The sequence below is a fragment of the Lepidochelys olivacea genome, assembly GCF_965140295.1.
Source record: "Lepidochelys olivacea isolate rLepOli2 genome assembly, chromosome: 9".
Classification (NCBI taxonomy): domain Eukaryota; kingdom Metazoa; phylum Chordata; order Testudines; family Cheloniidae; genus Lepidochelys; species Lepidochelys olivacea.
This window is the reverse complement of record NC_140419.1, coordinates 3,400,058-3,425,784: the sequence shown is the minus strand read 5'-3', so window position 1 is coordinate 3,425,784 and position 25,727 is coordinate 3,400,058. Positions and strand designations below refer to the sequence as shown.

Here is a 25,727-nt window from a genome sequence, read left to right as displayed (position 1 = left end):
CATATTGCCCTTCTACAGTCATTCCTGTAGTCCCACGAATTACTGCTGTTTAAAGACATTCCAGGACATCATGTTTTCTCTATTATTGGTTGCAATACTAAGAGCTCAGAGGAAAGGTAATGCTACCAAAGATTATTCCTCTCCCAGGAATGTCTCTGATTCTTTTTAAAAAAAACCCTAGACCTTTAATTACAACCTAATCATCTTGATCCGAGCAATAAATATAACAAATGTGAGGCAAGAGTGTGTGTGTGAGTGAGAGGGAGAGAAAGGTTTAGGGCAAGGATCAGTGGAAAATCTTTAGAAATGATGTAAGTGAAAGCAAAGGCAGGGATTGGAGTTTGGAGACTACAGCAGAGACTATAAAAACTCTGAAAGAAAGCTGAGCGTTAGGGATAAGTTAGGGTGGGAGATCCTAGCAACATCCATCAAAGTTGGGATTGCTTGTATCCAAGGCAAGGTAAGATAAGCGACGAACGGGGCGGGTGGGGGGGGGGTCTGGGATTTTTGTGTGTGTCTCTTGCTTCGTTTACAGAAACCCTTTAAATATTTGCTTTATTTGTCAAGCATATGAACATTGAACATTTTGAAATTAACAAGCAAGCACAAAATACACACAGGCACATGTCTGATGGGAAAAGTGCAATTCCTCTTTGCATTTTGGGGTCTGACAGTAAGAAGCACATCTCTTAGTAATTTGGGTACTGGAAATGAACTAATAATAGAAGACAGAGACATATTTCCGTTAGCTAACGAGTTAGCATTTAAACAAGTGTCAAACAACACATCCCTATTGAAGAAGCTGTTTTCTTTTATGCTTGTGCAGTGCTTAGAAGATGTAAAGTGCTCTCTAGATGCTAAATCATAGTGGTATTTTACTTGTTTTTCCTTGATTTTTCCCTTTTGTGTGTTATGTTCTACTCAGAATAAATCAAATGCATTTTATGGCTCTAAAGGAATTAAAGAGCCAATCTAGTTAAATAGCTAGATTGATTGCTTTGCTTTAATAAATAACGTATTTTTAGTGACATGTTTACATGGCTGTTACCTGTAACATGTTTTAAGGCACAAGATGAAGAAATTAGATCCAGGAAAGCTCTTAGCCAGCAAGTTCTTTATCCATTTCTTTTTGTAAAGCTCCTGTGTCTACAGAAGAGCATTAAGGATAAAGGGGCATCCTAATATCAATGATGGGCCAGATTTGGAATAACTCAGGTTTGCACTGGTGTAACTGAAAGCATAGTTTGGCCCTGTGGTTGTAACTGTGCTTTCTTCATACTGGGCTCAAAATCTCACTCTCTCTCAGCTGCCGTAACTGGGGTCACTTAGTGTGTAAATGTAAAGGACTTTCAGGTCTGCACTCTGGAGACTGCTGAGGTAACAGGGGGAGTTTTCTCGGGGAGCCAACATGGGCTTTGTTCACTGGGCTTCAAATCTCTGCAGTTCTTAAAACCCAGGAGCGTGCACTACATTCTTACTCGGCTGCTCACTTTAGAAGCCGCATCCTCTCTAATGGGTAGAGCATAAGAGTTGAGAATCAGGAGGATTATTCATGACGCTGACCCTGATTCCTTATGAACTTGGGGGGCGTCACTTAACTTCTTTGGACCTCAATTTCCCATCTATATGATGGAGATAATCCTGCTGGCCTTTCTTTGTAGAGCACTTTGAAGTCTATGGATAAAAAAAAACACTGTGAAAGAAATTATCGAGATTCTATAAGTGCAAAATATTACTATTCGGAGCAATGGTGCTTATCAGTACTCACTGCTGATTTCAGATGGATCAGGGTTTGTATAACTCGAACTTCGTCTAACTGCTAAGTGTATCTCTGAGTTCTAGGACTGTTATTTTACTGAGCGGGTTCAAAACATTGCAGTTTACAACATGCATCAACTGTCTACAGCTTGCCTGTAATATGATTGTAACTCACCTTTATATGCTTCTGAGTTAGCCCAAAGAAATAGATCACCTACAATTTCAACCTACAATACATCTTCACCCAGCTGTACATTTTTTCTTCACCAATAACCAGGTTTGATCTTTGTTCAAAAGGGTTACATGTGTCTATCATCCATCCCAGCTAATATTTGGGCCATTGACCTTACCATTGTAATGACATTCTTCTCTTTTTCAGAGCTGATCTCAAGAGCTTTATCTGTATAATTATGGAAGTATATTTTAGCTGGTCATCATGGGCACTATTCTCTGCTGTAATAACGTATTCTGTACTTATCTGTATGCAGAACTTCCACTTATGTCCCTCCACTGTTAAGAAAAGAGAAATTTGCTCTGCACGTATGAATAAAAACCTAGTATCTATCTCTGTACATTTCAGGTCTGTGTATATTTCCTCTTTCTGATTGTTTTAAAGATTTGTTTTCTTTATTTTGAAATGCTGAAGACATACAAGCCTGTGACACTGAAGAGCTGTTAGTTCTTAGCCTGAAGAGCAAAGAAAACTTTTGCAAAAAAAAGTCTTAAAAAGGAAATGTAAAAGTGATTAGAAACATTTAGAAAAGTTGGCCTGCTTATTTGGTAAATATATAAATGATTTAGGAGCTGAGCATTTGTTGGCAATGGATAACAGTCTAATAAAGTTTTGTTTTCCAGAGTGCATACCAAGAATGCTGTAGTTCTTTCAATGATCTTGCCTAGCAAAGGTGGAAATAGGTGCTTCTCATTAATGGCTCTTTTCTTGTATGTTGTAAAAAATCTGCTTATCTAGCACTTTTCCCTTAGCCTTCTAGGTGGATTTTGTCAGAGTCATTTGTGACTGATACATTTTGATGTCCAAGCATGATTGCCTTCAGACAAAGTTTTTTTCATTTGCTGTTATTAAATGTTTGTTTGTGGTGGGTGATAGGTACAGATTGTTCTTAGTTTTGCAAGCTGTCCAAATTGTGTAACTCCTGCTAATTCCCAGGAAAACGTTCCTAGAATATGCTGCATGGACTATTTGGACTGTACAAAATATTCAAATGAGCAAACAATGACCATGCCTGATTATCCTCTCCCTACTGCTTTTGCATCTGTGTAACTCCATGGACCGCAGCTGAGCTACTCACGATTTATGCTTGTTCGAGTTCAGATGTTCACACGGGGGGGTGGGGGGGTCTAGTCTCCTCTTAAAACCCCGGGGTATTTTTTGTATATATCCTGTAGCACTGTTGAGAATTCAACATTCCGAGATTCAGCCCTTACTCACATGAGTAGCCCTACTGAAGTAAAGCGGCTTCTCTTGTGCGTATAACTGAAGGATCAGGCCTTTGACACAGGCAAGTCCCCTCGCGAAGAGAAGCAAAGAGAATGCCTGTTGCTATTATAGGTATGTCTGCAGTGCAGCTGGAAGTGAGCTTTCCAGCCCAGGGAGACGGACACGTGCGAGCTCCACTCAAACTAGTGCACTAAAAATAACAGGGCTTGTATTCAGGTGGATAGCTGGCGGCACAAAATCCAGGTTGCTATTTTGGGTGCTCTAGCTTCTCTGGGGCTAACTCATCCGTCTACCACGGGCTGAGAGGCTCGGGTCAGCTGCAGTGTAGATGTACCCTAGGGGCCCCGTCTTGCAGTCCTCATGATGATAGACTTCCAGCTGAAGTCCATGAGAGTTTTGCCTGAATAAAGACAGCCAAAGCAACCATCTACATGCACGTGTTCTTGCCACATCTCCTTCTTTCCAAAGTTTAAATGCAAGGAAACATTTAAGCACAATTTAACATAGGCCAAAATAGCAGGAAAAGAATTGCCGAGATGGCAAGATAACACATGCGATAAGAATACAGCATTGGTAACTGTGTTGTTAGAGTGAAGGTATACGTCAAAGTCAAGATTTTCAGAAGTGATTAATGACTTTGGGTGCTCACCTTGAGACACCTTAAAGGAGTCTGATTTTCAGAAATTGCTGAGTACTCACCCTCTGAACATCAAGCCCCTCAGATGGACTCCCAACGTCACTCATCACTTTTGGATTCTTGGCAAAAGTTCATCAATTTTAAATACGAGATTTGGAAGATCCTAGCAGATTTAAGTAGATGAAGCCTGCCACGAGCTATTTCCCTACAGTCTCAGGGGTCTGAACAGTCATTGCACTAACCAGATTAATAGTAAAAGGCAGTTTGAAGTGCTCATAGAGAAAAGCTAATTCTGACTGCATCATATATATAATAAAAAAATTGATGTGGATTTCCAAAACAGCAAATGCATTATTAACAACAGAGACTATCTGGCTTTAACTGTTTATAATTTATGGAATGCATTTTCCAGTAAGTCCCATACTTCAATGTCTTTTTTAAATGGACTGCTTTCTGCAGAGTGTGTCATATCTCATCTGTGGGATGAGAACAAAAGAGCAACGCTAAGCTATTTGTGTGCTGGATTCAGCAGTGGTATTTTTCCCCTTCCTCGTACATTTTCATGGTATTACTGATAATTCCATTTGCATTTAAGCAACGCTCCCCAGAAGTTTCTGAAATCACTGAAATTTCTGATATGGGAATATCTTGGCTTTTATGGTAATGAATGCACTTGAGGGCACAGTCCTGCTTCTACAGAAATCCGTGTGAGTTTGCCCATTGACCTCAATGGGAGCAGGATTTTCCCCAGAGCCTCCAGTGCATCTGTTAGTAGCTCATATCCTAGTTTCAGATAAAATACTCTGCCATCTGCATCTTAAGAACAATGGGTTAGACCCTCGGTGGAGAGACTCACAAAACGATACATTTAACTAGCACAGGGAGCAACAGACCACTTTTGATGGCACCTGAATAATTGCAAAATAGTACAATGAGCGGCTTGCTGAGCGTGCACACCACTGCCCTCTACTGGATGGAATTACAATTGCTGAGAATGATGTCAGAGGCCCTGCGTGACTCACAGGTAATGGAGATTCTCCTTTACCTCTAATAGTAGGGGCCTGTGCTTCCAGAGCAGGAAGATCTGAGTTTTCATGTTGTTGCCATGAAGTACCTCATGTCTATGGTGCGCAGCACGGTGACAGTCTGCAGTCCTGATCCTGCCTCTGAACACCGTCCAGGCACATCCCTGCAAAGCCCCATTGACTCCAGGGGCCTGCCCGCTCCTGTTCAATGCAAGAGTAAGGTCTAAATTTCTGGAGGAGTGTGGAGATGTTACAATGTTGCCATTAAAATTTGCGTGTGAGAGTAATCAATGCACAATGGCAGGAGAGTGAAAGATTGCGGTGCAGTGTATGATGCCTTGCCTCAGTTCTGTTGCTAACTGTCAAGCAGGAGAAATAAAGCACTGTGATTTATACTCAGAGTAATCTTCACAGTGGTGTGAAATATGATCATTTGAATTGGAAAGAACAATGATGGCTGTTCACATTTTTGATAGGCAATGGTTTTGAACTCTGATGAATTACACTGTCTGGTTCAGCCATCTTGGCTTGGGGATGTCATTTCGCTTTTGTTATAAGAAAAAAAGAAAAAAGAAAAACATATCTGCAGATCCCGCGGGTCTGATATTAGGGAGTTACCATGTTGCAGATGGTCAAGCGTTCTACTTTGTTTTGGCCTTCTGTTTCCTTCTTGGAAAGGCACTTCGAATGGTACGTGCAGATTTCTGACAAAGGTTGCTGCTGTTTATCCTGTTCTTTCTTTTATCTGTTTTAATTGGAACACCAACAAAGATGCTGAATTATACCAGGAATTTAAGCTTTGCTGTGTTTTGAGCTAAAATATGGGTGAAACCCATAAATATGTCTAAATTTCAGACATGCGATTTTATCTGTTGAAAGCTGGACAGCATTTTATTTATTTCAGATAACACAGATTCTGAGACGCGCATTCACATGGAGTAGCACCTTACCGCCTCTTGTAGACCCAGTGAATTCAGTGGGAGTATTTGTCGAGTAAGTGCTACTCAGCATGAGTAAAGCTATTGGAATCTAGCCCACAACAAGGAGGACAAATCCTGCCAGGAGCTGTGTTGCTGTCATAAATTTACTCAGAGCAGTTCAGATCTAACTTCACATTTCTCGTCTGGAGTGCGGAAGTAGAACACTAGGGTTCAACACCTACCCGAGATTACGCTTGAGTCATGATTCAAGTAGAAGGGGAACAGACATCTAAAAAATCCAAGTGACAAAGGAACTGAGTAGAATTGTTCAGGCAACACCAGAATATACAATAGATGAACAAAAGAAGAAAGAGAAGTAACTAGTGTAAATAGCTAAACTCTGGGAATATGGTTAAAAGTGGTGGGTCAAATTCATGACTGACACACACAAATGTAACTCCCCTGACTTTGATGAGGTCAGTTGGTGCCGTCATCAATGGCTTTGCCTTCGCGTTCAGTGGCAAAAATGATTTAGGGCAAAATCACTCGCAGAAGGGCAAATCCTGCTTCCATCTCCCACCTCAGCAGGCCCAACATTCAGGGGAAACAATGTGCTTCTCTGCTGCAGGAGAGGGCAGCGTATAGGGGGGCAGCAGGTTCATAGTCCTCATATAGAGAGTTCAGAAGCAAGGGCTGAGGAGTGGTGGGGTTAATATGGTCTCAAGCTGGCCCTGATTTTGCTCCCATTTAAGTCAATGATACCGTACTTTTGCCATTAACTTCAATGGGAGCAGAAGCAGGACCTTAGTCCCTACAATTTCCTTTCCTTCTAATTTTGCTGGAGTTGAGTTCCAGCTAGTTATTCAAATGTCTTTTGGGATGCAGGTGCAATAGTGTTTATTTTTATTAGTATGCCAGATGCCATTTTTAGCTCTTTGGTCTTTGGGATGAATGAATACCAGTGCAGACATTAAGCCATATGAAACGGGTGTATTTAACCTCACCATTTATTTTTACTTCCCTGTATCCAAATAATCAGGATGTGGTTATCTGCAAGGTGATAGATGGCGACTTTTTATTTCAGTGCACAGCCAAGTACAAAAATACACATTATAAAGCACCACAACGGGGTGGGGGGAAGAAACCCGGGCCAGATCCTCAACTGCTGTAAATTGGTGTAGCTCTGTTAGTTTCTGGATCACTGCTCAAAATGGATGGACACTTCAGTCTCACCTTATTCATTCCTTTGTCTCTCTCCTTTGACTCCTCTGGAGTTAGTCCGGTTTATATCAGCCATTTCCTAAACCTTATGGACAAAAGAAAAGGGTATGAAACCAGATAACAGAAGCACATGTAAAAATAATTAAAATAACTCCATTTTTATACCTTCCTCTACAGAGTCCGGTACTAGCAAATATCAGTACAAGGGTAATAGGCAAGATGGCTTGTTGTTCTGATCACTTAAGGAAAAGCCCATGTGAGAAGCAGAGAAACAAAGACACATGGTATAGCTTGACTTTCAAAATAGGATTCCAAGCACTTTGCTTCATCTCTCTTGTAGTGTGGGAAACAAGAGCAAAGTCAAACATTTCTGCTGGGTATAGTCTGCCCGATCTCATGAGAGATCTGCGAAAATGAGGATAAAACAACTCTCGTACATCATCAGAATATATTTACACAGCCTTTCTATTTCTGCCGGCTCCAGCAGGAGAGTCAACAGAGAGCGGCAGAGTGAGGGTTGAATTATGCTTTCTGGGGCTGGGCATGGAAACAGATTAACAAACAGATTAGCAGATTTCTTCTGGGGCTGGAGGCCCCAACCCAACTCCCATGAAAATCAAGGGCAAGATTCCCAGCCAGGTCGGTGTGAGCTGGGTTGGCTCCTGAGCATCAAGGAAGGCAGGATAAGCGACTAAGCTATGTATGAGCCAGGGGCTCTTCCTGGCTTTGCTGAGTGACCCCGGGCAAGTCATTTCCCCTCCGTGTGTCTGGTCTGTTTGGGGCTGGCTCATCCTTGACTTCCATCACCACTTGTAACCGGTCCCTGCTGCCCTTGTCGCGTGCCCTTCCTCCTCGGTGTGTGTCGGGGTGGAGTGATTCAATAGGTTGTTCTGCTTTGCAGATGCTGCAGGTTCGGTTTGGGGTGGTGCACTTTGTCCTGGCGCTTACTCTGCTGCAGGGGCCCGCCGGCACTGCTGTCCTGGCTGAGGCAGCTCCGCAGGTAAGAGGCTATTCCTGACACTCCGCAGGCACCTTCCTTTCCTAGGGAGCTCGGAGCCAGGGACAGCTGGAGAGGCAGGTTTCTCCTTGGGACGGGGGTGAGATGGGCAGCGGGCTCTACGGGAGGTGTTAGACTCTGACTGAGCCATGTGCCGAGTGTAAGGGGTGCCCCAGGAGCAGAGGAGAGGGTGACGTGTGAACCGGAGTCACCATGTCTCCCCTGCCACTCGCTCGCTCCGGGTACTTCATCCCGCCCCATGGAGTAACTTCCCCCCTCCCCTTTGTGCACCAGCTATTCTGGCCAGGGATTAGGGGAGGAGGATGCAAAGCTGGCACCCTCTCTGCCCCATCCGTGACCCCTTGTTCGCCGTGGGGAGGATCGGATGCTGTCCTCCTTGACTCCCAATCTGAGCTGGGGAACAAGGGTGGGTCCTGAATCCCCCATGCAGCTGAGTTAGGGCTATGAAAGCCTAGCTCCAACCCCACTCCCATGAAAATCGATGGAAAGATTCCCGTCCAGTCCAATGGGAGTTGGCTCAGCTCTGAAATGTCAAGGGAGGCAACGCGGCTGGGAGTCAGGAGACCCGTGTTGTTTGCTGGGACCTCTTGGTGTTGTACAAACATGGAACAAAACAACTGTCCCTGCCCCAAAGGTGTTATCTGTGTGGGCCCTTCGCCCGACAACAGGGGAGGGAAAACACGGTGAAAAAACAGGAACCGGTGACTATAAAAACCACTGACGTCAACAGGGGGACACCTTTATTATTAGAATTACAGTAGTGTCTAGAGGCCCCAGAGCCCTATTGCGTTAGGCCCAGTACAGGCACATAGTATGAACCAGTCCCTGGACCACTAGCTCCCTTTCCTCGCCCACCCCCCTCCAACAGACCATGGCTAACGTGCGCTTCCAGAGACACAGCAGAGGCCCTGGAGGCCGCAATGTTCCCTCCGCACCGTTAAGGTAACATTTGGGAGACGTTACCCAACCCACACCTGAGTGAAGGATGTAGCACCTACCAGGCCAGAAACCCAGCATTCCCTTTCCACAATACTTGAGACTCTGAGAAGAGAAAATCAGTCAGAGGAAATACGTACAATGAGGTGGCCCTCACCAAGGGGTTGACTGTGCTGAAGCTTGTCATGCTATGTCCTGTGAGTAACTGTAATGCCAGGGGGAAGTCCTACTGTAGTATGCCCCAAGTTCCCTTCTAAGATCACCCGCTCAATCTATACGGATCATGTTTCCCTCCAGTGAATGATAGCCAGCTGCAGTACAGGGTACATTAGATATTTAACAGCGCATGCAAATGTAATGGAACCGTTTGGAGTAGGACAAAAACATACAGTGCCTGACTGAAATAGCAGTGTAAATGTAGGTGAGCAGAATGCATTTGCCCTGTCTCTCTGGCCTTGATTACTGTTGTATCTCAATGCGCAGCTAATGAAAGTGTATGATATTGGAGGAAGATGGTAATCTGTTCGTCAAGAGACAAACAGGTGAAATTCATCAGACAAAAGTTGTGATGATCTACCAAGCTCCATGGAGACTGAGTAGAGTAAACAGGCAAATACTTTGCTCAAATGATGGATTCCCTGACACCTTTCCTGGAGCCCAAGGATTGCATCACACTGTTCTTTAGCAGGTGCAACCTGTGCAGGCCAAAGAGCCACATATCATCCTGTTTATTTATTTGAGTGGACTTCAGCTGGGATCAAGAAGGAGCATCGGATGGAGACCTATAGTCTTGCCATGCTTCACCTGCCCAGGAAAGCTGTGGGATTCTGTGGGCCACACTGTAAAACATGAATGGGGCACATATGACCCAGAGGCCACACTTTGGGCACTCTTTAGTAGAGGAATTAAAATACACTAGGGCTGGTAGGAAAATGTTTTTATTTTCCACAGAAAACATCAACTTTTTGGTTCAGAAATCAAAAACTGAAAAAATGAGAGCCAAAACCCAACAGATGTTGATTCAGACATGGCACCACAGTGCCTCAGGGGAATTGTAGTTTGAGTGCCTCTTGCTCTCAGTCTCTTCTGTGGGCTGGACTCCCTGGCCGGACTACATTTCCCATGATGCACCATGATCTGCCCTGTTGCTGTGCCACTGTAATGCATCATAGGAGGTGCAGTCCAGCCGGAAGACCTGCACAGAGGAGAATACGCTCATGAGACACCCAAACAACTCCCATCAGGCTCTGAAACAGCATTTCTGAATCAATATGTTCTGTTTTGGAGTATTTCCTTTCTTTGACAAAGTCAAATTTCTCTGCAGAAAGCTGACCCTTTGATAACAAAATTTGTTGACTCAAAAAACCAATTTTGATGGAAAAATTGCAACCAGCCCTAAAAGCCATCAGGAGTTTATAATTTTGAACAGGTCTCAGCTTCTAAGGATTTTGCCTTAATATCTGGCAAGATCTTCTGTTAACGTGGGTTGTATATGAAGGGTTTTAAATGGTCAAAGCTTTCAAGTTTCCTTGAAAGTCTTTTAATCTTCCTTAAAGTCTCATCAGACTAGCGTTCACATGTGCAACAGAGTTTCCGAAATACCTGAAATGAACTACTCTTAAACCCTCAAACAACCTAATAAACACATCCTACCTGTGATCTATGTGGAGTGCATACGGTTCACATAGCTCTACATGTAGATGGATTTGTAGAACTTCCCTGATGGCTTGTTAAGATCAAGGGAAGCCCATTTGTTCCGGATTACACACTTTACAAATATTGCAGTATAATGCAGCGATTCAGAAGCATCCTGTCTATCCTTAGCAGTGGGATCCATTTCCTCATTCCATCCATGACCATCCAACCGAATGAGATGTTTATAAACTCCATTTCTTTAATGATTTCTGACTGGCTCCCTGAATGCACACAGCAGAAGCACAAAAGGAAGGAGGTTAAAATCTGCATTTTTTCAAATATAGGGCCCGGGTGTGGATATTCTTATAGTAACTCCAGAAGAAATTCTTGTACTATCTTACCTTTATATCTAAATCTGAATCATTCCTGGGATATCAGACCATGATATCCCAGGTACCATGAACAAGACTGCACTCTTTCATGAGGACAAGTTGTTGGCCTATCACTCAATCCCCAACCTAGGGGACCAGTGGCAGCTTTTCTTCTGGTCCCTATCCTTTGACCTGTATGGCTTGGGTGGCCCTACCAGGAGTTGAAGTTCCCACTAGCATAGCTGTCAGCCTTCCCACCGTGTCAAGGTGCTGTCCTCTGAGAAGGAGACATATATTGCCTTTGAAATGCTGCCTCCCATGGAACTGAGCATATTCACACAACTGAATAAAACCAATGCCTAGATCAGAAACTGAAGAAGAAGACGGTATCCAACTGAAAGGGATTGGGGAATTTGAAGTAGGCAGAGAATAATCACCTATATTATCGCTGAGCAAGGCCACTGAGGCTAACATCCTTAATCTGCTGAAACGTGCCATGGACTCTTTTTGACCAAAAGTGGTCAGGGCATCAGCTTTACATCTGCTTTTAAAAAGACTAACCATGGAGCCATATTTTTTGCCTCTTACAAAGCAGAGCAAATTGTTTCATTGTCTGCTTTTATGTCTTTGGTATTGACAGAGGCCAGTCAGTATTTGTCACCTACCCAATATGCATAAATCTAGTCTAGTAAGGGTGTTAACCTCAACGTCGTAAGAACATAAGAACAACCATATTGGGTCAGACAAATGGTCCATCCAGCCCAGAATCTTGTCTTCTGACAGTCCCACTGCCAGGTGTTTCAAAGGGAATGAACAGAACAGGTCAATCATCAAGTGTCCTAAATGAAGTTCAAAAAACATCTTGCCTATCCAACTTCCCTGTAAGTTTCAAGAGCATATGCTGTTCTTTATTTCCTGTCCTAAACTTGCATAAGGCTGCCATGCCTTGTCCTACCTCGGAATTGGTAGCACTTCAGTGCTGGGTGAAATGATTTTGATGTATTGTTTGCATAACAGTTTGCCAGACTTGTAAAGTCATTTGGGATGGAAAATACCATATAGGTATTTATTACAGCTGGTCATAAAACAAAAGTCACTATCCTGAAAATGTCACATTTTTAAGCTGTTTTCATTTCAAAGAGTTTGAAAATAAATATTTAATCCCCCCCGCCAAATTCATAGAATTATTTAATTGAAATTCAAAAAAATATTGAATACATTATTGAAAACGTTATTGAAATGATTACGGAAAGTTTTTGTTTACCAAAAACCCAGGTTTCAGTAAATAAAAAATGTTGATAACCATTTTGAATAACATTTCAGATAAAATTTTCAATTAAAAAGTCATGCAAGCTTTTGTGAAAAATGAAGAATTTCAACAATGTCAACAACCAGACATTAAAAAAATTCATCTTGCAAAAATGACCAGTTTTCACTGAAAAAGGAGGGATAGCTCAGTGGTTTGAGCATTGGCCTGCTAAACCCTGGGTTGTGAGTTCAATCCTTGAGGGGATTTAGGGATCTGGGGCAAAAATTGGGGATTGGTCCTGCTTTGAGCAGGGGGTTGGACTAGATGACCTCCTGAGGTCCCTTCTAACCCTGATATTCTATGAAATTTGCTCCAGGTTTAGTCTTTGTCAGTTCTAATGTATTTACAGGCTGTACTGCTCACTGTACTGATTGAAATTCTTTTCCTGAAACAGAAACATCAAGCAAACCCATCCGCTCTTCCTTTGCAGCCCTTTGACTCTTCCATAGTATTAGGCATGGAAGCACATTCCACATCCAGCGAAGAGAAGTCAGCCACGGACCTGGCAGCTAAGCTGCTGCTTCTTGATGAGCTAGTATCTCTTGAAAATGACGTGATTGAGACCAAGAAGAAAAGAAGTTTCCCAGGGTTTGGGTCTCCCCTCGACAGGCTTTCTGCGAGTTCGGTAGATCTGAAAGGCAAGCAGAGGTAAGCTGAGAGATCGGATGGTACAGTGATGCGCGCTATAAAGAACGTTGATAGATACACTTTCCAAATGCAAGCTACTCATTTTCATTAGCTCACTAGTTCTGTGGTTGGCTGTGGGTAATTCATTTGTCAGCATATTGAAGTCACTGCAGACTACTCATCTTCTCAATGTTGCTGCAAGATTTATAGCTCTTCAGCTATGGTAAGTAATGCACTCTGCAGCTGATTTATCCTTGCAACCCGAATCAACCTACAAGAGACATCTGGGTAAACTTATTCCCCAGCGCACCCTTTCCCATTCATGTTCATGGCCCTTCAGTTTAAAAGGCTATTTAGGCAGTAAAACTGTTCAAGGAATATATACTGTCTGGGGTTTAAAAGTGAAGGGGGGGAGGTTAAATATTTCCAAGAACAGATGGCTGGTGAGAGGGCATCTTACACAGCAAATCTTGACCGACACTGTAGTGTGTGTAAAAGTCATGGACAGTACATGATAGGAAGGGCATCTTGAGTAAGGCCTTCAGGATCCTGGTCTATTGGTTTCACTGAGATTGGGTCCTGAGCAAAATATGCCTATCCTACAATGCACCTGTTAATATTCAGGCCTGGTACCTTGACTGTTCACCTTAGAGGAGATGGGGCTTTATGTTGGAAAGAGCCAAGGAGATGCAAATTAAGAAGGCAAAGGAGATGCGTGTGGCTGCAGGGCAAGACTTGCAGGGTGTCTGCTGCTCATCGTAACAGAAAGCATTCGCTGAGATCTCTCTCTTTCCCCTCCCCTGCTATTTGCTGCTGGTGACCATCTTCCCTCACCTTTCAGCCCCAGTCCAGCAAAGCACTGAGTGACGTGCTTAAAGTTAGGCACTCGCTTTATGTGATTTGCTGGAGAAGGGCCTTTGTATGGATGGGTAAACAAAGTTCTGATCAAATAAAACCTGATCCAAGCCTTCACCCAAAACTCACCACAGACCTGGAACCAGAATTTTTACTGAGGCCTGTAGAAGTTTGGCTGACTGTGTTTAATTTGAAAGTGAAAAATATTCACTGGAGTCAGCCAACGTTTTCCAAAATTGTTTTTTTCAAAGATATTTTTGCAATTAACCAGCTTTAATACTCGCTCTGCACTTCCAGGCTCTGGCCAGTAGGGGGTAAATGATTAAAACCTCAGGCAGGGGTTTTTGCCCTTATAGCTCACTATGAACTCAAAATGGGCCCATTTCTGAGAAAACCAATCACTGCAGTAAGTGCGTGGGGTTTTTAAGCAAAATTTGGCTGTTTTGGGGAGCAAAAATGAGCCCTTTTTTCAAAAGAAAAGTCTTTCCACAAACCCGTGGAAATTCATATTTTAGATGTAAAAATAAAGATTTGATCGAAATTACAGAGAGAGCAAAACACCTGAGGAAGGGGAGGAGGAAGTTTGGGAAATGGGCCAATATTTCTCGTGACATTTCTCAAATCAAAAACAATTTCATCCAGGTCTAGCTGAACTCAGAAGTGCCAGAGTGTCACCAAATATCGCCTTTCATGAGATTTCCAGCCCCGGGTTCACCCGCGAGTGTCATTGCTCGGAGGAGCAGGCAAGCTTTTCGCTCCTGGAGGAACCAAATGTTGAAGCCATTTGAGGTTCTCTGATCGCTACATTTTACACTGCTACTGTTCTCACCAGCATCCTGGGGTCATTCTATACAATCACCACACTAGCGTATAGACCAAGGGAATGCTGTTCGGTCATATGGACCAAATCAGAAATGTTTCTCAGCCTGTATACTAGAGCAAGTGTAAGCCAATGACAGAGTCTCTGCCTTCTCTAGTGGAGGGTACATGAGATGACAGCCTGCTACTGTGACGCCTTTAGCTCCAGGAGGTTTAGAGATCCTGAATATAATGGCTTGAAAAGCTCTCAGATGATGAAAAAGACTTTACACCCTGTATTAATACAGTGCTGTGATATACGCTCACATAAAAAAAACTTACCGCAGAGACTGGGGGAAAGCCTAGCCCCACGGAAGTCAATGGCAAAGTGGCCGTTCACTTCATCCCGGATTTCACCTACTCTTAACGTTAAGAAGCTTTGGAAAGCATAGACAAAAGCAAGAGAAGACAAGCTTTCAGATGAGATTCGAAGCTAAGGAGACCCCAGTGAGCGTCACAGAGGCATAAATAATGTTCTAAACAAAATTCCTTTTGATTTTCCTGCCCAAGGCCAAGCCCTGTTTGGTCGGCAGGCGAAGATGCACAGAAGCTCAGCAGACAAAAGCTCTGCAGGGTGGGCTGAAAGTCCCTGTCATTGCTGCAGATGGCCACAGGAGGGATCAGCTCAGCCGTAAAACCTCTTAGCTTTGATCCAGTGCTTTTGATGGGAAACATCAGGCCCAAATTAAAGAATTCTGGGGCCCTGACCGCTATGGAAATGGAGGGGCTCTCCAGATTCCTTAAATTGTTACTGCCCCTTATGTACCCAGCCCCACACAGACCCCTAAATGCCCCCTCACTTCACATCTACCCCAACAACCCTCCACCAGCCCCCACTGATCCCCCACATATGTCCCAGCAGCCCTGACTTACATCCCGCTGACTGCAGGCCCCAACACTGCCGCCCCACCAGCCACAGGCCCTAGCATCCCCCACTCACCGTCAACATCCCCCAACCCCACTGCCCCGCCAGCACTCGCCCCATAGCCCTCACCCACTGCCCCCAGGACCTTCCTGGCCACTCACCGGCACATCCCCACAACTCAGCACTCCACTCCAGGTGACAGTGGCTCCTCCTTATCCCGGCCACCCAGGTCTGCGTGCTCCCATCGCCCGGCCTTAAGCTGGCAGGCTTGGCCTGGCTGCTCCTCCGTCATGATGAAGGGGCAGCTGGGCCAAGTCTGAGTGAGTGCCATTGTGATCTGGCACACAGCGTCATAGCTCTGCTCGATTTGGGGGGTTTTCTGGTGGCTGGGGACTCCTCTGAGATGGGTCCCTCTGCAAGTGCTCTGAGTGCACCTTGGTTAGTCCAGGCCTGGGACCCGTGTGACAGGGGTTTTTTTAAGTTCTAGTTTTACAGTGAATTTAGGCATGGAAGCACAATGCTGAAAGGCACCAGACTGACAGCTCTGAAAAATTAAGTCCTCCTTATATCCAACCAAACACAGACAGAGAGCAGAACTGCACGCTGCCCTGATGCCTCTGATTCCCCCGCAGTGGTGCGTCATCATTAGGAAAAAAGGTGTGTTCTTCACACAAGTTAGGTAACATGAGGTAAAACCCTGGTGAAGACCAGGGCAATTGGCACATTTCACACATTTTAGCAGGATGAGTTAAAGACCTTGGGGGATCCTATGGTTTACCTGAATCCACTAACTCTTGTGAAAACTCCAGACTGCTTGATCTTCACTAGGATTTTACACTGTTAGCTAACTTGAGTTAAGAACATGCCTTGTTTCCTAGTGAAGACAAGGCCTAAGAGAGTGAAGAGAGTTCATTTTCCAGTCCTCCATCTCTTTGTAAAGTTTCTCCAAGGACAAAAGTTAGGATTATTCCCCAGGTGGGAATTCACTAGGTGTTTGCAGAAACACCAGGGTTTTTACTGCAAAGTGGCCGTGCTTTTATGGGTGAAATGCAAGTTCCTCCACTCTCAAAAACCATGCTCAGTTTTTCATGAAACATTGGAAGCAGGGATGGAAATATTCCTTCTTCCCTTGTTTCGTTTTTCCTGCACCTCTGGCCGTATTGGTCATGATTAAAGACGCAAGGGAAGGTTTAGCTAGGAATATCTCGCATTTTGGTTTTGTTCGTTTAAAACCAATGATTGAAACCTCATGCTCATGTTTGTGGCTATTGAGTTGTCTAAACGTCGCACTGCAAACAACCATTTTAGAAAGGAGACTGGAAAACACCTGTTAGGTCTCCTCTATTTCATCCTTTCTACCTCTGCAGGATGCTTCCCCCGTGTACCTTTCCCCACAATGATGGAACGAGGAGTAATGGTCTCAAGTTGCAGTGGGGGAGGTTTAGGTTGGATATTAGGGAAAACCTTTTCACTAGGAGGGTGGTGAAGCGCTGGAATGGGTTACTTAGGGAGGTGGTGGAATCTCCTTCCTTAAGGTCAGGCTTGACAAAGCCCTGGCTGGGATGATTTAGTTGGGGTTGGTCCTGCTTTGAGCAGGGGGTTGGACTAGATGACCTCCTGAGGTCCTTTCCAACTCTTATATACTATGATTCTATGATTTACAGACTCTAGTTCTAAATGTCCAAAACAATGGACCAGCCTCGCCACACACACTTCATTTCAGAGAGCGTCCCACAAGCTAATGTTTGAAAGCTAGTGAAGTGACTACACAGAATGATTTTAAAAAACCAAGTCACAGCCAGGAAAGTCTTTGCCCCAGGACATCCTGGATGAGGGGAGAAGTGACCTTAGACCATTGCTGAACCACCCAGCTTCTGGGCTGCTGAAATGGCCTCTGGCATAAGTTAGAGCAGCCCCCGGGGCAGCCCAAATTATCATTGTGCCAAGCTCTATGGCTACTCCCCTCCTGCCCCTGGCATGTCCCCTATACATTAACCCAACTTCTTCTTAACTTCTTCTGCACCTGGGGAATTCACCTGTGGCCTGTCGAGGCACATGTCCTGCCCCATGTGCTGCCAGCGTGTTGTCCGGGGGGGACAGGATCAGCCCCTTAGTGTTTATCACAAGAAAGTAAAACACAATGTACTCTGCAATACTCAGCACGTAGAGCCCTGCCCATGCTGGGGCTCAGCCCGGATCTGGGCCCCTGGAGCTTGGAGTCGGCCCTTGCCTAAGGCATCCTGCCCTCCTTACAGCCCTGGTTCTAGAGGAGTGGGGAGCTGAGTTTGAGTTAACCCTTTGTTCACCCTGGCACATAGACGTGGCTTGCAGTAAGGCTGATTTCCTGGGATTCACCCTCTATTTCCCATCCCACTCCTCTTAGTCACACCCCCGCCCTCTCCTCCCTATGGCCTCCCTCAATAATTCCTCTCTGGCCTTGATTTTCAGACCCTTTAGGGACTTGGCTCTACCTACAGCTACCTTTCCTCATAACCCATAATCCGTCCCGCCCCATAACCTTTCTGGGCTTGGCCACCCCAGACGGCAGGGGACTTAGGCTCAGATCCTGCCCTTCATTCCTAACAAATTAAGTTGGCGGCGGTGAGGAGGTGCTCTCAGAGCTAAGGCCACCCTGGAGTTAAACTTACTAAGCTACTGAGCTGAGCTGCTGACGTTTGAGGACGGAAGAACGAGTCTGAGGAGGTTTCAAAGGGCCTGGAACTCTGTGGGTTTGAAACGTAACCGCGGATCCAGCCCTCTTTCCTCGAAAGGCCTCATGTTTTAGCAACACCGGCCCTGTCACATTCTCAGCCTTGCCACTGAGCCAAGGGGACGCTCCTGTGGATTCCCCGGGGCTGCCAAAGATGGTTGGAGCAACATGCGCTGCATGCCAGCAAGTGCTGCTCCTGGCGAGCAGAGCTGGCGTGGGTGTGCAGCCAGCTGCCTGCCAGTGGGAGGAGAGGCCCCTCAGGGTCAGCTGGAAAAGCTGACCAAGTTGCAACTGTTCGCTGGAGGTGTGAGAGAGGCAAGAAGAAGCAAGGAAGGGAAAGTGAGTTCAGAGCAGACAGGAGGAAGCCGGGGCAGGGCTGGGTGCAGCCTGGGAACTTGGAGACAAGGAAGCGAAATCTGTTTCGTTTTACAAGCTTGTTTCATGAGCGCCATAAAAAGAGGGGGATCAGTTCAGCAATGCCATGAGGCCCTCTGCGCCACCTAGGCTGGTGCAAAGGGGCCAGATGGGGGGCCTCCTTCCCCACAGAATAACCCCAGCATGTGCGTCTACTATAGCAGGTGCAGAGACAGCTCTCCAGCCCCTTTGCTGCAGCCACTGATGCAAGGGACACTGGGGCAGAGGAGGGAGGGGGCAGATCAGGAGTGGGAGGAGGAAGAGGAGAAGAAGGCATAATGGGAGTGTACTTACCCCTCATCGTGTAGGATGGAACCTGCCACACAACACCTGTTGCTTCTTTGGAACTAGGGGACGAGTCTATCTGTCTCAATATTTCCCTGCCGTTTGCAACATTTGGAGGAACTGTTCAGTTTTGCTGTGACACATTGGCAAGGTCAGATTTGCTGCAGTGACTCAGACTGAGGGTTCATGGTCTTTGGTGTTTTTGTCTCTGACAGTGGACAATGCTGAGTGCTTCAAAGGAAGGTATAAAACCCCACAAAATACCTGACTGTGCCCATTGTACTTTGGAGGAGGGCAGGATGACCACTTTATGGCCGGAAAAATAAGGTTTCCCAGCCCTTGTAACTTAATATTTTATATTTGCCTTAATAATATCCTGCAGCAATGAGTTCCATGGGTGAATTAAACTTTGCATAAATACTATTCCCGTTCATGTTTTAAAAAGCTTTTCCCTCTTCTTTGAATAGTAGATGAACAACTTCCAAATGGGGATAATGGACCAAATTCAGCCTTGCTGTAAACTGCTGCAACTGTCTGCTCCCTGCAGGGGTAGCTTTTCTTATAGAGGCTGCAGCTTATGAAATGCAAAACACCTTATTTTGAGTAATTGTCCAGAGCCTCCAGCTTTAACAACAGAGCTGCCCTGACCAAACCCCATTGCCAAGACTGGTGTGAAATGGAGGAAGCAAAGATGCAACCACTTTTTGGTTATTCCTGTGAAGTATCTATACCAGTTTTTGCCCTGGTTTTTTGTGCAGGAAGGTGGTGGAGTTGCCCAAGCGACGATTTGGAATTCCTCTGGACCGAATCGGAACGAACCGTCTTGCCAGCACCAGGGGTTAGCAGATGGTGCAAGTAAGTCAGGTTCACCAAAGCAATGTTCAGACGTCACGCAGGATCCAATGAGGCTCTCGGTTACAGACCTGCAAGCTCATGTTGATGTCAGTGGATTTGGAAGGTCAGATCTGTGGAAAGGTGACTTCATGTCATCATGACAGGGGACCTGGTAACAGTCTTCAAATATGTTAAGGTCTGTTATAAAGGGAACTGTGATGAATTGTTATCCATGTCCACTGGAGATAGGACAAGAAGTAATCGGTAGCAAGGGAGATGTAGGTTGGATATTAGGAAAAACTTTCTAACGCTAAGGGTAGTTAAGCTCTGGACTAGGTTTCAAAAGGAGGTTGTGGAATCCCCTCATTGGAAGTTTTTAAGAATAGGTTGAATAAACACCTGTCACGGGTGGTCTAGGTTTACTTGGTCATGCCTAAGTGCAGGGGGCGGGACTAGATCACTTCTTGAGGTCCCTTCCAGCCTGACATTTCTATAATTCTGTATAACATTGCTTTATCTCTGTGTATTTAGCTTTGATGCCTTAAGAAGTTAGGAATTTGCAACCCCCACAATAAATCCAATACACCTAACTTTGCTTGGTTTCAGAGTAGCAGCCGTGTTAGTCTGTCTTCACAAAAAGAAAAGGAGTACTTGTGGCACCTTGGAGACTAACGAATTTATTTGAGCATGAGCTTTCGTGAGCTACAGCTCACTTCATCGGATGCATTCAGTGGAAAATACAGTGAGGAGATTTATATACACACAGAACATGAAAAAATGGGTGTTATCATACACACTGTAAGGAGAGTGATCACTTAAGATGAGCTCTTACCAGCAGGAGAGTGGGGGGTGGGGGAGAAAACCTTTTGTAGTGATAATCAAGGTGGACCATTTCCAGCAGTTAACAAGAACGTCTGAGGAACAGTGTGTGGGGGGGAATAGTTTTACTTCGTGTAATGACCCATCCACTCCCAGTCTCTATTCAAGCCTAAGTTAATTGTATCCAATTTGCAAATTAATTCCAATTCAGCAGTCTCTCGTTGGAGTCTGTTTTTGAAGTTTTTTTGTTGAAGAATAGCCACATTTAGGTCAGAAATCGAGTGACCAGAGAGATTGAATTGTTCTCCGACTGCTTTATGAATGTTAAAATTCTTGACATCTGATTTGTGTCCATTGATTCTTTTACATAGATACTGTCCAGTTTGGCCAATGTACATGGCAGAGGGGCATTGCTGGCACATGATGGCATCTATCACATTGGTAGATGTGCAGATGAACGAGCCTCTTTACAGTCTTTACGTAAAAGAATCAATGGACACAAATCAGATGTCAAGAATTTTAACATTGATAAACCAGTCGGAGAACACTTCAATCTCTCTGGTCACTCGATTACAGACCTAAAAGTCGCAATATTACAACAAAAAGACTTCAAAAACAGACTCTAACGAGAGACTGCTGAATTGGAATTAATTTGCAAATTGGATACAATTAACTTAGGCTTGAATAGAGACTGGGAGTGGTTGAGTTATTACACAAAGTAAAACTATTTCCCCTTGTTTATTCAACACTCCCCCCCCCCCCCCCCGTTCCTCAGACGTTCTTGTTAACTGCTGGAAATGGCCTTGATTATCACTACAAAAGGTTTCCCTCCCCCCCTCCCCCCGCCCGCTGGTAATAGCTCATCTTAAGTGATCACTCTCCTTAGTGTGTGTATGATAAACACCCATTTTTTCATGGTCTGTGTGTATATAAATCTCCTCACTGTATTTTCCACTTTACGCATCCGATGAAGTGAGCTGGAGCTCACAAAAGCTTCTGCTCAAATGAATTGGTTAGTCTCTAAGGTGCCACAAGTCCTCCTTTTCTTTTTGTTAACTTTGCTTGTCTTTCATAGACCTTTTTAGAGAATCTTTGTCTGAGGCTTTGAGTTTCTGACTAGGACAATGTAACTTTCACTGCTTTTTTTTTTTCCTGCAGGTGCATCTGCGCTGGATGATTGATGCTGTATTGGGAATGTCACAGAAATATGGAAGACGCTTCAGAGAGTGTCTTGTCATTGAGTAATGATTCAACATTTAAGGAATTGACCTACTGCAAAATCTATTTCACATTGCATTTTACAAACAATAACAGATTCAATCCATCAGATCAGAACATTCTCACAGCGACGTTTTGGTCTGACAATAAAAGGGAACAGAAAATGAGTGTATATAATTTCACTGCATAACCATTTTTTTTTAAACTCATAAAAGTTTCTTATCCTCGCAAGGACTATTAGAATTTTTGAAGAAAAATAAAACTTTTAGAGATGCCAACAGCACTCTATGGAAGGCAGAATTGCTTTGTAAATTTCACTCAAGAGGGTTGGTTATTCGTTTTACTGCTTAAGGGGACAAATCCAGCTTTTATTCAGTCCCTTTTCAGGCAAAACTTTTACTGATGTCAGCAGGAGTTTACCTGAATAAAACCCACATAAATACCTTAGGATTTAGCTTGATACTCGTAGCAATCTTTCCCTTACCTCTGTTGTACCTATGTCATGAATCTTTTCATCTGACAGACTCTGAAACTTGGTGAGGCTGTTACTTCCTTTACACCTCTGAGCTGATTAGTTCCTTTCACTCCTTCTTGTGCATAACATGTGATGAACTGGAGGTGCCCTCCATGTAGGAGATGATACAGCCCCTGAGCCATCTTCATAGAGCACCTGGCTTTAGCTCCCTGAAATGTTTAGGGCAAGGAGATTTCACCCCCTCTTCCTTCTCTCACCCTGCAAAACATTACCGGAGCAGAGATGCGGCTCAGTCTCAGTGTTTGGATTTGCATCCTGATCTGATTTTTCCCGAAGCTGGAGGTGTTCAGTGCTGGAATTTGGGTCCAGCACAAAGAAAGGGGAGTCAGCTGGATAGCTCAGATCAGGTCCAAACTCCAAGGGTGATTTGTACCAATCTGTCGTCAGGAATAATCATATAGAGTCATCCAGGAAAGGAACTATGTCAGGAGGGGACCACAGGAGGCTGGGCCATACCTGGGTCTTTCTCTTAGGTGTGACTGAAGCAAGGCAGCAAGCAGCAATGTGCCACAAAACCCAGGTTTAGGCAGGTGGGCTGTGGCCTATGTGGAGTAGTGAATTAAGCATCCACCTTCTGATCTCATGTACTACGCAGAGGAGGGAGACTGGCCACTAGTAGAAAGTTGGCTGAGTAGGGAGGAATCCGACCAGCTCCCCAAGAGGGGCAATGATGTAAGAAACTAATGTTTAATGACAGTTCCTACCCTACCTCCCCCCCTCCCTGCCCCCCATGACTGGAACTGGAGCTGGTTGAAAACAAGGAATTTTCACAAAAATCTTTATTTTTGTCAACATTTCTCATTTAGAAAACTTCTCGATGTTACAAAGCTGTGGCCTAATAGGATTTCACAGCTGTAGCCTGTCACAAATCCGTACTCCAAGGCACTTTGACCTTCACAGCTCCAGCGCTCTGCTGTCTGTTGTATCTGCCTTTGCATGGATTGTGGGATGGCATGCACCAATTTTCTCTGTCAGATAGGAAACGATGGGTTTGGCTGTTAGTTCTCTGCCTTTTTTTAAATATAAATGTAGCTATTAGCTTTTAACCACTAATGTTGTAGCATAGTCACAAACGATCACATCCCCAGACTGAAATCTGCAATGTTACAGAAAGAAAGCAGGGCTATGCCTGAGACGTGATGAGTCGCCTCATTCATTTACTCCCGTTTTTCTTGGGTCTGCTGAAGTTTGTGTTGAATTCTGCTTATTTCTTTAAACGTGCAGTCTGAGGGGGACTCTCTCCCGGTTACACACCTGGGGAGGCTCAGACTGGAGAGATCCAGAGTTAATGCATTATGTTGGGATGCTAAAACTATGTTACAATAAAATGTACTGTGTAACTATTGGCCAGCGTTAGCCCTTTTCTCTGTTCTAACCACAGATAAATGGTGCGGTCTACAGGCATGTACAGAAATATCTCCACTTTGGAGGAGAACATTGAACATGGGGAAGGAGTGTTCTTTGTTGGTAATAGCATGGAACTGGGAGTCAGGACTCCTGGGTTCTATTCCCAACTGCCACTGGATTGCTTGTTTTACCGTGGCCAAATCACATAGCCTCTCTTTGTCTCAGTTCATCCACCAAGGCCTAACTTGAAAGGGTGCTCTGAGGCTTAAATTTGTTTGCAAAGCACTTTTTAAATCCATGGATGAAAAGTCCTACTTAAATAGTAAGCCTTAGGAGGCCCATGAAACATCTGTGTTAAAACTGAAGAGGAAAGAGTAAGACTGGGCACCATTGCTGTTCTCACAGACAAATCACGCTGGCCAAGGTCTTTGTCCATAGCATGGAAGTTAGCAAACACGAGGTGATGATACTGTGACATGTACTGTGTAGCAACTTTACCCGTTTTCCTCTGTTCACAAAACCATTCAGATGCCTTTGTGGGATGTCTGCTAATAAATCAACACAACTGAACAGAACATCTTGTGGAAATATGTTTAGAAATTCTTATGTGGGGTCCCTGAGTATCAGGATTCTTAGAGCAACAAATCAGCTCATATTATTGCCACGGACAAAGTGTGGTTATGGTGAGAAAAAATGGCTGTCCAAGTGGCGCCTGAGGGAGATAACGTTTTCTTTTCTCCATGTTGCAGAGGAAAGTGCAAGAAACTTTACTTAGGGACTAACTTGCCCAAGGAGGCTGTTTCTACTTAACCCAAGGCTCTTGGTGGTTGGTTTATACTTTCCTACTCAGTCTCACTGTTCCTTGTGGTAAGATGCTGTCCTGGCAGCCTGCATGCAGCAGGGCATGGAGCTGCTCATTCGAGAGAGATAGGAAGGGGGACAAGCTGCCTCCTATATACCACAGCCTCAATCTGATGGCTAAGACACGTGTCAAGCCCCTCAGCTTCCCCAGTCAGCTGCCATGAAAGCTGGCGCCCAAGCCCCATAGCCTGCCCCATGGGAACTTGAGAGGTTGCCATTAAAAGTTCAGCAATGAACTCGATGCAAGAATCACTGGGAGAGGTTCTCCGGCATGTATGATGCAGGAAATCAGAGTAGATGATCCTAACGGGTCCTTCTGGCCTTAAAAATCTATAAATTTAGTAACATTTACCACACCACGGTATCTCATATTGATCACTGCCGCTACCTAAGTACAGGGAAATACACGGTACCTCAGATGCTGCCAGGTGGGTAAACGCCAACCATGTAATAGTTACAACCATTTGATTCCCTTTGCAGACTCTCTATTCCTCATGCTGCTGTGGACACGGCCAGGCTGCAGAACCCAGCTGGCATTTGCTATTCTGGCCGTTAGAAAACCTGGCTCGTCACTGGAGAACCTGCACTCAGTTGAGCTGAAAGCCAGTGAGAGGCAGAAATCTAGAACCCTGAACAGGTCCCCAAACTATTGTGACTACACTACTGTTTTAAGAGAGCTATGGCTCTCAAGAATGGGCTGTGGTTATTCCTGTCTCCCTGGCTTTTGTGATAATAGAGAACAACAAATGAAGGCACGTTTACATAGAGATACTGAATATGTATCCATAACCAGCAGGAGAGGGGTAAGATTCAGGGCTCAAGTCCCAAAGAGTTAACTTTCGCAGCATAATGTACTTTGGGTGTGATCAAACTGAACTAATGTATGCAAACTGCTAATATATGCCAAGTACATTGACATTTGATGTGTGCCAGGTTCGGCATCATAACAAGACATGTAGTTCCCCTGTTCTTGAAGAGCCTCCAAGCTGTTGGTGTAAACATGCACCTTTTGCCAGAGCCCAGGCAGCTGGTGTAGGATAATAACTGATGCTTTGTGGGGAAGTGGTGTTTATGAAGAATGTGTACCAAGAAACCTGCAGTTAAATACTATCGCTAGACAGGCCTGGAGACACATGTCCAATTATAGCCCAAATCATTTCACTCATCCATACTGCAAAGCCAAATTCTGTTCTTATTTATCTTATTGGGA

General features: G+C 44.6%; 1 protein-coding gene across 2 annotated transcripts; it reads left to right on the top strand.

Moving 5' to 3' along the window:
- The first annotated feature begins 392 nt into the window (after positions 1-392).
- OSTN (osteocrin) lies at positions 393-24,218 on the top strand. 2 transcript variants are annotated; one of them, XM_084638671.1, is made up of 5 exons: positions 393-460; positions 7,922-8,020; positions 12,720-12,937; positions 19,662-19,758; positions 21,715-24,218. In XM_084638671.1, the coding sequence occupies exons 2-4, from the start codon at positions 7,922-7,924 to the stop codon at positions 19,744-19,746; spliced, it is 402 nt and encodes a 133-aa protein (XP_084494797.1). In that variant the 5' UTR covers positions 393-460; the 3' UTR covers positions 19,747-19,758; positions 21,715-24,218. The 2 variants fall into 2 exon arrangements, with proteins under 2 accessions (XP_084494797.1, XP_084494796.1); XM_084638670.1 differs by having other exon boundaries at positions 12,684-12,937.
- The last annotated feature ends 1,509 nt before the right edge of the window (positions 24,219-25,727 follow it).